Raw genomic sequence first — 14,178 nt, forward strand, 5'->3', positions numbered from 1 at the left:
AAAATATTGAGGGGTTTTGATAGAAGTAGGGGCAAATTGTTTTCTGTGACCAGTTATCAGTAACCAGGGGTCAGGTTTAAAATAATTATCAAAAGAACTAGAGGGGAAATGAGGGGATTATTTTTCCATACAGGCCATTGCCAAATTCTGGAATTTGGTACTTGAAAGGGTGATGGAAGCAGATTCTATAGGAGCTTTCAGAAGGCAATTGGACATGTCCTTAGAGGACTAATATGCAGGGTTATGGGGAAATCCTGGGGTGTGTGACCAAATTGGGCAGCTCATTCAAGGAACTAGCACAGGTACAGTCAGCAGAATGGCCTCCTTTTCTGATGTAAGATTCTATGTCCAGGATTTTTGCAAAGCTGGATGGGCTCCGCTCTTCAGCCAATTTACTGTAAGCCCCGCCCCCTCCCTCACCCACCATTTTCGCTGGGGTAATGGGAAACAGGGCAGCTTGTAGTTTTCCCATCTGTGGTTCACAGAAGCAGACACAGCTGCCTTCAAACGGATGTATTTTCCGTAACTGGGATGTCTAAAATATCCTAGTGTTAGGCATTTGAGGAATAGGTCTAAATCTGCCTGAGTTGTTTGGAGAAGTGGGATACACTTTGGGACAGGTTCAGGGTCCCCTTTGGGATTATTATGAGTAGACATAAACGTGTGTAAAATGTAGATGAGCTCAAAGGAAGTGTCAAACTGCCATATTGTTTTAATCCCCAAGCCCTTTAAATTTCTCAAAAAGAGCAGCCTGCTGTGGCTGCTTGCAATTCTACTAGCTATCTGTTTATAGGATCATTATAGGATTAGTGCTGCATGACTGATTCCACATCCTACTGTTATCACGAGGTGGTGGGGGAGCGGGAGGGAGACATGGACAGACTGTATGTTCACAGTTTTATTGACAGCTCCAAGTAGTTATAAAGTCCTGGTGGGGCTATGAATACATACATTTGTTTTCATAAGGGATAAAGTACTTGAAGGAATTTAAATGTATTGAATGGGTTTTTGGGTGTATTTTCATTTAAATAGTAATAGATACTTAGAACTTTATTTTATTTCATCTCGCCCTAGCTCCTGAGATTTTCCCATGGTGGATACTGGATGAAGTGGCATGGAGGATGTAAGGGCAAAGGGTGGTGGTGGGAATCATGGGTTGGCATGATTTGACACTAAGTTGGTATAGGGGCTATAAAGGGTGTGGGGGTGGGTAGAGCAGCATAGGTTGGAATGGAGGGTATGAGCGGACATGGCGTTGGGTAGAGGGGCATAGGTTGACATGGAGAATATAAGGGGCCATGAGACATGGGTAGACTCCTGTTAACACCAGCCCCCCGCCCACCAACCCCTGAGAACAAAAACTCAAAGATCTGGGGTACTTGTCTGAATAAGTGATTAAAATTTGAGAAAATTACATATTTATAAAAAATTTATAATTAATTGGAGGTTCTTGCTTCCATACGCCAGGTTGGTCATGAGTCTGTTAGATTGTTACAAGCTGCGGCTTCCAGGTCAATCTGGAAATTATAGCCTCTGTAATTTAGAGAATTTGTAGGGAGTAAATTCAAAAGAGAGAGAGAACTTGCATTTATGTAGCACTTTTTGCACCTCAGGACAACCCAAAACACTCTACAGAGCTCAAGTGCCCTTCAAATAACTCTATTTCCTTTATGTCCACATGCGAGGGAAGACAGGGCCTCATGCAGGAGATGGCACCTCCATCAATGCAGTCCTCTTTTTCTACTGCACTGGGAGTGTCAGCCTCGATTTTGATGCTCAAGTGGGGCTTGGATCCAGAATTCTTCAGCTCTGAAGCAAGGGTATTACCACTGAACCAGGGCTAACGCTATCCATTCATCTCACTCAGGTGTTGACTTTGAAGTGCCAATGAATGCTGCTTGATGTGTTCACTCACCCTGGTTGTATAGGCTGCCTCTGGGTCATCCTCCAGCACTCTGGACAACCCAAAATCAGAGACCTTGCAGACAAAATTGCCATTCACTAGAATGTTCCTTGCTGCAAGGTCCCGATGTATGTAGTTCATGTCTGAAAGGTATTTCATTCCTGAGGCGATTCCTCTGAGCATTCCAACTAGCTGGATGACTGTGAATTGTCCATCACGTTTCTAAATATAAATATAAAACATTATTAAATCAATCTGATTGGCTCATTAGGTACCAACTCTATGAGGAAGGAATAAAATCAAATCAAAAGCTGAATCAAGCCACAAATATAGACGTGGTATGAACAATAAATGTCTACAGACTTGAAAACAGTGGGGGTTCTTCACCGCTCAGCTTGCAGCTGACTTCCTATTATATCCTGAGAGAATCATACAAAACATCTATTTATAACGAGAATTTCAGTTTGAACAGAATAGAACATTGCTGCAAAGCCATAAAGTGAGTCTCTCAGGGTGTAAAGTCTTGAACAACAGTCCATTTCAAGACTGAACCTGGGAAAAAGAAACCCATTTGTTGTAGAATCCTTGCACTTTTCTTTTGGACGAGGGGAAATATTCAGAAGAAAATGAAACTGCGCAGGTAAAATGAGCTTTACCTAAAATTTCCAGCAGACTGTCAATTGGCTCAAATTATGAACTGTTATTTTACCATCTCAGTTTAATTTAAGTACATCCCACATATGGTGATTTCAATTAAACCCTTTACAACTTCTTCTGGCTTGAGCCTCTTGTGTAAACTCAGTCCCTGGACCCCATTTTTGCCAGCCAAGTCTTTTTCTGGAATTCTATTTTCAAACCCCTCTGTTTCTCCACTTTTTTCTCCTTCTTCACGGAAGCCATATCTTAAACCAAATGTTGGGTCAACCTCCTCCTGATCTCTCCTTCTCCACCTCCATTTTTCACATGACTATCTAGAGCACCTGGGGACATTCTTTACTGTAAAGGTTCTATATAAAGGCAATGTAGTGGTCATATTGTAAATAAGTGGCAGATACTTATGTCTGTTCATAATATGAGTGCTCACCTTAACACGGTTTCATAATAATCGGACTAATTTTCCTTCTGTAAAAGTCAGACTGTATTCAGTTAACAAATATACCAGCCAAGAAAGGTCAAAGTAAGAACTCTGCATCACTCGGAATGAAGTAAATAAGGGCCAGGATATTGTGTTCGGTGAGCAGGGGCGGGGCCCGCTCACCGACACGTAAAATGACGCGGGATGATGTTAGGTGGAACTCTCGATGTCACCCCGCGTCATTTCAATTTTCAGGTCGGCGGGGGCGCAGCCGAATCAGCTGTGCGCCCGCCGACCTGTCAACGGCCAATTGAGGCCTTTTAAAAACTGATTGAAGTAGTTAAAGGACCTTCCCATCCAACCTTAAGGCTGGTGGGCAGGCCGGGAGCCCTGGCGGGCTTCAAAAAAATTATGAAACTTCATCCACGGGCAGGATGAGGTTTCATGTGGGTTTTAAAAAATTTAATAAAAGTTTAATTAAAAGTGATGGACATGTCCCAGGGGGACATGTCAGGGAAAGTGTAGTTTTCTATATTTCACATTTTTGAATTTGGCGCCGATCTCCCTGAGGCAGCACTTAGCCTCAGGGGGGATTAGTGCGCTCTTTCATGCGCATGTGCAAAAGAGAGCACTCTCAGCTTAGGGGAACCCCCCTGCCCGCACAGGGAGTGCATAGTGCTTCCTGGCAGATGTCACGCTGGGCGGGCCTTAATTGGCCCACCCACATAAAATGGCGGTGCGTCCCCAACAGGGGGTGCCGATCGGAGGCGCGCCCGCTCCTGAACTTGCCCCCCGACAGGGAGAAAATTCTTCCCAAGGTATCACTACTACACACGCAATAAGCTACCAGGTGGTGCGTGATATGCTGACTTCTCAGCATTGGTTTTAATTCTTGTATGCCTTAGAGTGAATAAGCTGTAGTTACACCTAGCAGCCAGTATTTTGGAGCTGGACAAACTGCACAGGTAATCAAGAAGCCAGGATATAGTTAGTTTTACAGGGAGATACAAGTGCCGTTGCTGACTTATTCTTTTACTTGTTCATGGGACATGAGCCTCGCTGGCAGGACCAGCATTTGTTGCCCATCCCTAATTGCCCTTGAGAAAGTGGTGGTCAATACAAGATGGCTGAAGCTCCTGTATGATTTAGGTATTACCTTTGTAGCAATATTCACAGTAATTAGAAATTAGTGCTTTATATTCCTGCAGTTTAGTGACAGATTGGAGGCGGATAGCTTAAATTGTCACATCATGTTAGTTTTTACACACTGTGCACAATACACACATTGAATATGCAAAAAACAATGAGTGTGAATCTTCACAACTGGCATCACTGGGAACTCCCACCCGCCAGTGCTTAACCGAACCAAGTGAATCTCGAGGGAGCTGACACAACTGAGCTAAGAAAATCTCAGTGACTGGCAGACCTCACAGGGCCTGCCCTTCTCCCCAATCCCAACGGAATCAAGTAGACCCTCGAGTGCCAGAAACCAGTCTCCTAACCATTTCATTATTTATCTTTCCATTGTATATTACCAAGTAAATGAAAGGGGTCAAGTGCAAGGAACAGATGGTGATACAAATGTGATAGAATTATAGGTTTGGCTGAAGGAAAATACATAGCCTAATTTCATGTGATGATACTGAATCACTGAGGAGCCATTGATCAATTTTCATTCATGAATAAATTACAAAATCAATAATCGTTACTCAGCTAATAATGCGAAGTCTTGCATATGAAGTTGTACTGAATTATACTGATTAAATTTCAAAAGCACATTATCGTGAGTTATTTAAGATTAATACAGGAATCAAATTCCATTATTTAAATTGCAGTCCCGCCTTTACATCTTAAGTGAGCCAACTGAGCTTCCTGCATCATCTCCCAACACCGAGAGCAAGTCAATCTTCCCACAGGGATGTCTGCATCTCCTTCAATTAAAGCAGCAGCCTGCCTACCGAATGAGCCAAATAAACCTGAGTACACCAGGAGCACAAGAAGTGCCCCTCTGCATTTCCCCAAATGAGACAAGAAGACTCAAATGGGCAAAGGGCTTGGATGCCCCTGCCAACCCAATCCCAAACCTTTCCCCAGCTTAGATAAGTGACCTTTTCACTTCCAAGTCTGTTTGGGGTGCCCAAGGTCATAAGTTCAACTAATGTAGGTTGTCTCCAAGTTGACTGACGAAAGACCTTACTGCTTGATCTGAGACTAACTTTGGGAGAGACTGAAAAGGCACATAGGCCTCACTCCTGGATTGTAGTGCCTGACATCTCCTTCCTGTCCTAGCCACCTTACACTCTCATGCAGCAATATATTTTCCAGACAGCAGTTGGCTGTTGGAGCTAAGTGTAGGTTATTTTTGTTTATAAATGACTGTTTAATTGGAGAGGTCGTGGTATAATGGTAATGTCACTGACCTAGTAATCCAAAGGCCCAGCCCAATGGTTCTGGGGACATGGGTTTGAATCCCACCATAGCAGGTGGAATTTAAATCTGGAATTGAAAGTTGGCCTCAGTGACCATGAAACCATTGTCAATGGTTCACTAATGCCATTCAGGGAAGGAAATTTTCCATCCTTACCTGGTCTAGCCTTTATGCGTTTCCAGATCCACAGCAATGTGGTGACTCTTAACTGCCCTCTGAGTGGCCTAGCAAGCCACTCAGTTGTGTCAAACCACTAAAAAGTAACTCCCTTCTTAACAGCACTGTGGATGTACCTACATCACACGGACTACTGCAGTCTCATCGGCAATTAGGGATGGGCAATAAATGCTGGCCTAGCAAGCGATGTCCATGTCCCGTGAAAAGAATAAATTTAAAAAGCTGCTTAAAATTTATTCACAGCCATTTCATTTGAATTTTAAACAGTGAATGTCTTTCATATTAAGGGAAAAGGCAAAGAATTGATAACAAGAAGCCACAATAGATGATTGGAAATGGAGGGAGAAACACATTGGGATTATTTGCATTTTAAGCTTGGCAAGGTGCGGAGCATTGTTGTACAGCGATACTTGTATCCTAAATTCATTGGCTGGCTGTCACAATCTAGGCATCTTTCCCCCTGTTGCCAGCTGTGAAACTGTGAAGAGCTTCTCCTGGCAGGATGTAAAGAGACCCGAAACAAAACTGAACTGGACACAACCACCTATGAGGCAACACCCAAACAAGAGGCAGCAATCATCATATGAATGAAAGCAATTTCTACATGGAACAAAAGGGGCATTGGCTGAATTAATTTCATTCCGCCTTCTAGATAATTTCGCCACTTGCAACAATGCAGGGGGGAACGGTTAACAGTTATAATGCAGTATCGACATAAGCCAATGTCAGGGAAGCAGTGAGGTGGCAGTGAGTGTAATGTGTGTACATATTCAAACATCCTTCTTGATGAGAAAATTAAACTGGAAATAAACCTGCTCGTAACAATTCACCTTCAACTGTTCTAGGTGCCTAGGCAAAGTCTAGATTCTCCTTTGGGTGAATCATTATCACTTCAACAATAACAAGTGCCACAGTATTAATTATAAAGCAAGGCCCTACCCTCAGAAATGAGTCGAGAGATCCATTCTCCATGTATTCCGTTATTATCATTACGGGTTTGCCTAAAGGAGGAAGAAAAGAACAGTGAAAATAAAGTAGTACAAAATGAGAGTTTGGGCTCATTTTATTGTAAATCAGTGAGACAGCATAATCATATTCCATGTTCCCAGTACTTGTCAGATTACATACAGAAATGATCATGTTGAATGAGGATTTATCATGAGATAAAGGTCCAAGTGACATTGTGATCACCTTATCCTGAAGCCTATGGAAAAATAGGCTATATTGTGGATCCAAAAAACAGGAGAATGTTTCATCAGGTTCCAGTACATTCAAAATTTAGGTCTCAAACCTAGTTCTGGTTTGAAACAGAAATAAATTCGTCAAATTGCTGTAATGTCAGCGGCCCAAAACAATACAGTAGGCTTTGGCAAAAATCATTCCTGGACAAGAAGTTAGAAAACCCAGCAGTAGAGACCTTTGCCATGCTATAAAAACTACTGGCACCAACAGGATCCACGTTCTGCTTTGCATTTGTACAGATGAGACTCAACAACCGCAACTGAGGTAGTTGTGGGGATCAAACATTATTGCATGGTGCTAAACATTTAAATTCAAATCACCCTTGACATGCAAGAGGCACTGGGTAGTTTGCTGTTTCAGCATCAGTTACTAAGCATTTCTGGCATTATCTGACTTTTTATATCCTATAACACTTAACCTTTTTAGATTCGAAATATTGGATGAGCTTCCCCAGGCAAGAGGAGGTAGGTTTCCGTGTGTGTAGGGGTACCCTGGCCTCTTCTGGGTTTCACTGGGGTGGCATTAAAGATGAGCAGGATCTGTTTGACCCCTTGGTTAATTAAGTAAGGTACTTAAAGAACAATTAATTATTATTTTAATCTTCAATCCCAATTTCCTAGCCAGGTTACCTACTTCCCAACATTATCGCAACTTGCCAAGGTCATTGATGTGAGTTCATGGTGGGAAGAGCTTCTTCAGTGAAACTGACAAGCTGGGAAGTCTTTGATCTTTGAAATCGAAGAGCTCTAGTCATGACCAGGTGAGAGGCTGCCGCTCCCAGTAGTAGTTTTTGGGAAGTCACTCCACCTGTTTAGCACTTCCCTTGCCTTCACTGCACTTCCCCGCTGTCAACCATCACCACAACATTGGAGCACCTTAAACAGGTCTGCCTTGCACCCTTGCTGAGGAGCAAGAGCAGAAACAAAACCACAACCGCCAGCAAGGGCAGGGGAACAGCACCAGCTGCCTCCTGCTCAGCTGCGTGCCCCACCAAAGGGCAGAAGGGTTGGACACTGAGATCCAGCTCAAAGGAGGCAAGGCTCCCAACACAGGGTCAGTTCTCTCAACAGATCTGAGCATCAGTGCCTCAGGCTTTCACGGCCGGTCACTACTGACGTCTCCTGGAACAAGATGTTACAATTCCACCGGATATTAATACCAGACAAGTCAGATCCCAGAGTGAAACGTGGCTTGATAGATCCTAACTTTTTTTTAAGAAACCGTGAAGGAAAGTTACTGAACAAGTTCACAGAGTCTACTGATGAACTTTTAACACAAAAGTAAGAAGAAAAATGTACACCAGACAAAAAGGTTGGAAAGATCTCAATACAAACAAGAAGATGCTTCAGTTCTTTTTCTTTCCCCATTTCAAGCTCCATCATTTCCAACTGAATTCTAGCTAATTCTAGGGGCAGAATTTTACGACAGCGGGATTTTACGTTCCCGCTGTCATCAATGGGGTTTAGAATGTCTCGCCGCATTTTACTGTCCCTGTCCTCGCTGAAACGGGGCTGTAAGATTCTGCCCCTAGTTGTGTGACACACCAATTTAAGGTTCCCTCTTCTTTCAATTCTAAATTCTGGGTAATTTCTTTAATCATATCTTGACGACATCCTGTTTTTATTTCTACATTCAATTTAACTGCTTCCTCTCTGAGTGTAGCCGTAGTCAAGGATTTCAAATTATCCACTGTTACGTTTTCTACACTCAGAAAAGTCTTAGCAACAGTGAAAGCCACTTCTGAGTTCCAGCCAGTGTAACATACTTCACAGCAAATCCTACTCCTATGTCCAGCACCTCCATGTACTCATTTCTTTAAGGATTCACAGATCCCATTAAATTCAAGGATTTTTGATCCTGCAAGAACCCCCACTTTGTTACAATCCCAGCTGATGTTAATACTGGATGAGTCAGATCCCAGAGTGAAGCCTGGCTTGATAGATCCTAACTCTCATTTCGAAACGGTGGAGGAAAGTTACTGAACAAATTCACTGGAGTCTGCTAATGAACTTTGAACACAAAGAATAAAATATTTATTAAAACAAGAAAAATAAACTATATTACACCCGACAAAAATGTTGGAAAGATCTCAATACAAACACAAGAAGACAATTCAAATTCCCAGTATTCCTTTACTCCAGTAATATCTTTACAGACACATAAACCAGTGAGGAGTTACCACTAGTCTGACATAAAGGCTTCTCGCTTAGCACTGGCACAGTCGCAAATGGTTTTCTTGCAGTGAATCCCTGAGCATTCTTTCAATGTTTTTCATCCAACTTGTGTTTCTCCCCAAGACACCCAAAAGCCGCACTCTAAACTCACTGTTTCTTCAACTGCAGAGCAAACAAATCAGTTCCCTGAAATAAGTCTTCCAGTAGCAGCTCTGCTAAACTGATCACTTCACTGCATTTTATAACTGACTATTCAGTCAACTACAGTCTCGGATAGCCTTGTAATCTTTCTTATAAGACAGCTTTTGGTAACAGTAACCTTTTGCTACTTTGTTTTTTCATTCTAGTTTTAACCCCTTTTAACCCATCTTTTTAACTTTAGGGGCTGAATTCCCCAGTTGGTGAACAGCGGTGGGGGGGGGGGCCCGCTTGCCGACGCGTAAAATGACGCGGGATCACGTGGGGTGGGCATCCCGACGTCACCGCACGTCATTCAGATTTCCAGTTCGGTAAGCATGCAGCCAAACTGTCAAAGGTTTATTGAGGCTATTTAAACCTAATAAACTCAATTAAATGAGCAGCCCGTTCCCACCCGCGCCCCCCCCCTCCAATCTTAAGGTTGGGGGGCAGGCAAAGAGCCCAGGCGGCCTTCGCGTTTTTCATGAAACCTCATCCTTGGGCTGGATGAGGTTTCATGAAGTGTTTTAAAATCTAATAAAAATGTATACATTAATTCTTTGACATGTCCCAGCTCCTGTGACAGTGTCACATGAGGGGACATGTTTTAAAAGTTTTTTTTCTCCTTTATTTAAAGTTACACATGTCAAACTAATCTCCCTGAGGCACCTCTGTGCCTTGGGGAGATTTCTGCGCTCTTCCACGCGCATGGGCGAAAGACTGCAAGAAACGACTGGGGAACTCCCCCCACCCCACCCACCACCCCCCCCCCCCACCCCGCCGCCCACACAGGGAATGCACAGCTTCCGGATGAGCGTCACGATGGGTGGGTAAAATGGCGGCGCGGCCCCGATTGGGGGCGCCAATTGGGTTCGCGCCTGCCCCCGCACAACCCCGCCGACAGGAGGAAACCTTTTCACTAGGAATTGTAAAACCTCATTTAAAAATGCATATATGCAAACAAGCCCAAAAGACCAGGCCTTTTAGTCAGGAGTCTATCCAGATTCACAGGCACCAAGGCTCTCAAATAACCTAAGTGAAACTGAAACCATTTGACCTTTCTTAATGCAATATTCAACTTAAAAATTATACATTGTTGATAACAAAGACTTCCTTCCCTGTGGGCCAGATGGGCATGCATTGCCAGTGCCTGTCGTTGGAGAGGTACTTGCTATCCCTGGGTCCCTACCTCATCTCCCTGATATTATGTGCTCTCTTTTCCTGCAAAGGGGGGGCAAGTGTAGTGAAGTGTGAACATTTGTAATGGTTTGTGCAGTGAGGAGGGAAGGACAACATTTGTGGAGGGTGGCTATGAGGCATGGGTACAGGAGGGAAAACAATGAGGGTGAGTGTGAATGTTGACTGTTCAGATGGGAATATGGCGTGCCTACAGGGAGAGAAATGAGCAAAGCTGCAAGGTGTGTAGGCCTGAGGAGTGCTGTGCAGGAGAATGCTGGTAAAGTCAAAGTGTGGGACTTGACACCTGAAATTGCTATGCCACTCGCCTATCCCACCCTCCTGAGGTCCTGGATCCTCTTGGTGCACTATCTGCAGGTTGGAGGGATCACATTTCTGCTGCTGACTTCCTCGGTCACTTCCAACCACATCTGCTTGGTTGCAGGGTTGTCCTCTTCCTCCTTGTATTACCTTTTGCATATCCATGGAGTGATTTTATGGTCCCCTTCTGGCATGTTTGAGGCTTGTAAGATGCAGTGCGTGGGCTGCTTTGCTGCCCACCCTCTATCTGTCTCCCATTTTACGGTGGGTTGGGGAGACATCAGGCAGCCCACCCAGCCTTGGGTCTATTGAGGCGTTTAGGTGGCCATTCCTCATTCTTTCTTCGCTGCTATTTAACCATGGCAGGGAGAGGCCCAGCCAGGTGGGTAGCCTGGCCTTTCCTGCACCAGCTGGTGTCAGGCAAGAAGGGTGGGACCTCCTTTGGGAGTCTCATGTGCTGATCAGAGTCACCCCCAAGGTCATAGGTCCCCTTTAAAGCCCCCCCAGCTCTTAAACCTGGCCCCTCATCCGCCCTCCTAGGGGTCTGCCAGCCAGGCTCTGCTGATACCCCAGACCTAAGTTGAAGTCTGGCTCCATAACCTCCTCTTGCTTGGGGACTGCTTTTTTTTTTTTTTGTAAAAATATACTTTATTCATAAAAATCTTCAATCACATTCAAAACCATTTCAAAAACAACATTACAAGGGTACAATCCAGGTTAAACTTTTACAAAATGTATCACCAGGTGCATCAGTACAAACAATATTACAGTCATTTACAGCCTTTCATTTTGATCTGTACAGCCCGAGGGGCTCTAAACAGTTCCCAGTCTCTCGGTGCGCTGTGGTAGAAAGGTCTTAGACAGCGACCCTTCCCCATTGCGCCTTTGCGGCAGCTGCCCCAAGCTTTAGTGCGTCCCTCAGCACGTAGTCCTGGACTTTGGATTGTGCCAGTCCGCAACAATCGGTCGGGGACAAATCTTTGTGCTGGAAGACCAACAAGTTTCGGGCAGACCAAAGCGCGTCTTTCACCGAGTTGATGATCCTCCAGCTGCAGTTGATGTTTGTCTCGGTGTGTGTCCCTGGGAACAGCCCGTAGAGCACAGATTCCTGTGTCACAGAACTGCTCGGGATGAACCTTGACAGCAACCACTGCATCTCTCTCCAGACTTTCTTTGCAAAGGCACAATCCACAAGGAGGTGAACAACGGTCTCTTCCCCACCACAGCCACCTCGAGGGCATCGTGCAGAGGGGGTGAGACTCCTGGCGTGTAGGAAGGATCTGACGGGGAGGGCCTTTCTCACCACCAGCCAAGCTACGTCTTGGTGCTTGTTGGAAAGTTCTGGCGATGAGGCATTCTGCCAAATGACTTTGACAGTCTGCTCGGGGAACCATCCCACAGGGTCCACCCTCTCCTTATCCCTCAGGGCCTCTAGGACGTTACGTGCTGACCACTGCCTGATGGACTTGTGGTCAAAGGTGTTTTTCTGCATAAATTTTTCCACCAGGGACAGGTGGTACGGCACGGTCCAACTACTTGGAGCGTTCCGCGGCAGCGTGGCCAGACCCATCCTTCGCAACACCGGGGACAGGTAGAACCTCAGCACGTAGTGACACTTGGTGTTTGCGTACTGAGGGTCTACGCACCGCTTGATGCAGCCGCACACAAAGGTGGCCATCAGTATGAGGGCGATGTTGGGCACGTTTTTTCCCCCTTTATCTAGAGGCTTGTACATCGCGTCCCTGCAGTGGCCACCACTCGAACTTGGTGCTGCTGGAACTACAGAGCTTCCGGCCAACCAGATTGTTTGGCATCTCTTTAAGGTGGGAATTGTTCCCCAAATGGGAGTGGAAGTCTCACCCTGAAACAATTAATGCTCCTTCCAACATAAATTGGCTGTGGGGCAGCTGGCAGAGAAATATCATAGAATTTTTGGTTTTGGTTGATTTTCTTCTTCTGAAGTCAAAAAGGCAAATTGTACACACTCTACAAAGAACTCTTAAGAAAAAATCTTGCATTTAGGCAGCACACTGCAAACCTTCAGGATGTTGCCAAGTGCTTCCCAACTAATGAAATACTTCTGAGATCTAATGACTGTAGCAACACAACTCCTGACCCCCCCGCAAAGCCTCTCCACCATCTACAAGGCATAAGTCAGGAGTGCGATGGAATACTCCCCACTTGCCTGGATGAGTGCAGCTTCCACAACACTTGATGCTTGACACCATCCAGGACAAAGCAGCCCGCTTGATTGCGCCCCATCCACAAACATTCACTCCCTCCAACACCGATGCACAGTAGCAGCAGTGTGTACCATCTACAAGATGCACTGCAGGAATTCACCAACGCTCCTTTGACAGCACCTTCCAAACCCACGACCACTACTATCTAGAAGGGCAAGGGCAGCAGATAGAAGGGAACACACCCACCTGGAAGTTCCCCTCCAAGTAATTCAGCATCCTGGCTTGGAAATATATCGCTGTTCCTTCTCTGTCGCTGGGTCAAAATCCTTAAACTCCCTTGCTAACAGCACTTTGGGTGTACCTACACCACATGGACTGCAGTGGTTCAAAAAGGCAGCTCACCACCAGCTTCTCAAGGGCAATTAGGGATGGGCAATAAATGCTGGCCCAGCCAGCGAAGCCCACATCCCATGAATGAATAACAAAATGTGGCAAACAATTTGTGTGCAGCAATGGCCCCATATGCATTAGTGAGATAAATGACTTGATCATCTGTTTTAGTGACATTGGTTAGTGTTGTTAGTTGGCTGGGGTAATTTCCCTGCTCTTCAAGTATCCTTTACATCCAGCTGAAAGGCCAGATGGCAGTCTCATTTTAGCATCTCATTTCAAAAGGCGACATCTTCGACAGTTAGAATTTCTTTGGTACCATGTCAGCCTAGGTTTGGTGCTCAAGTCTCTGGAATGGGACTTCAACCCAAAGGCTGAGATTTTCCTGTCACTGGGACCATACGCGGGCTGACAACAGGAACGTGATGGCAACCTTCCTGCCAGCAGCCAATTAAGATGCCACAACCAGGCCTGCTGTCCAATCAAGGATGGTGGGCTGGCGTTCCATACTGCTGGCCCAATCAGAGGGCCTTGGCAGTGCCACCCTGAGAGGTGGCCATTGCTGGAGCTGCAAGGAATGAGCGGGCGCCTCCATTTTGAGGTGCCCTTGAAGAGGAGTTAAAAATGTTGTTGCTGTGCTGCTGGCAGGTCTGGCGATCAGAGGGGGAAACTCTTCCGAGACGGCGTTGGGGGTTCAGGAGTAGACATTACTATCGGGGACCCCTCCATGGGCCATGGAGCCTCCAGAAATGAAGGTTTCTCCACCCACAAAACTGCTGGCCACCTTCCCACGTATTTGCAGGCCTCACTGTCACCGGCAAAATGCCACCAGCCCATGGAATTACCTGTCACTTGGCCCTCCAATTATTTAAATTAGCCACCTGTCTCCAGTTGGTGGGCAACTGAGCCTCTGCCGTTCAAGTCACTGGTGG

The 14,178-nt window shown here is 45.4% G+C and overlaps 1 protein-coding gene across 2 annotated transcripts in view; it reads right to left on the reverse strand.

Annotated features, from left to right (window-relative positions):
- LOC144693693 (ephrin type-A receptor 3-like) overlaps positions 1 to 14,178 on the reverse strand; it is a 408,573-nt gene that overhangs the window by 10,574 nt on the left and 383,821 nt on the right. For both annotated transcript variants that reach the window (XM_078563602.1, XM_078563601.1), the window contains exons 12-13: positions 6,523 to 6,584; positions 1,916 to 2,125 (exon numbers count right to left, since the gene is read on the reverse strand). In XM_078563602.1, coding sequence (XP_078419728.1) covers positions 1,916 to 2,125; positions 6,523 to 6,584 — 272 coding nt within the window. The remainder of the gene's footprint in view (positions 1 to 1,915; positions 2,126 to 6,522; positions 6,585 to 14,178) is intronic.

Source organism: Cetorhinus maximus, chromosome 19, assembly GCF_964194155.1.
Source record: "Cetorhinus maximus chromosome 19, sCetMax3.hap1.1, whole genome shotgun sequence".
In the NCBI taxonomy this organism is placed as follows: domain Eukaryota; kingdom Metazoa; phylum Chordata; class Chondrichthyes; order Lamniformes; family Cetorhinidae; genus Cetorhinus; species Cetorhinus maximus.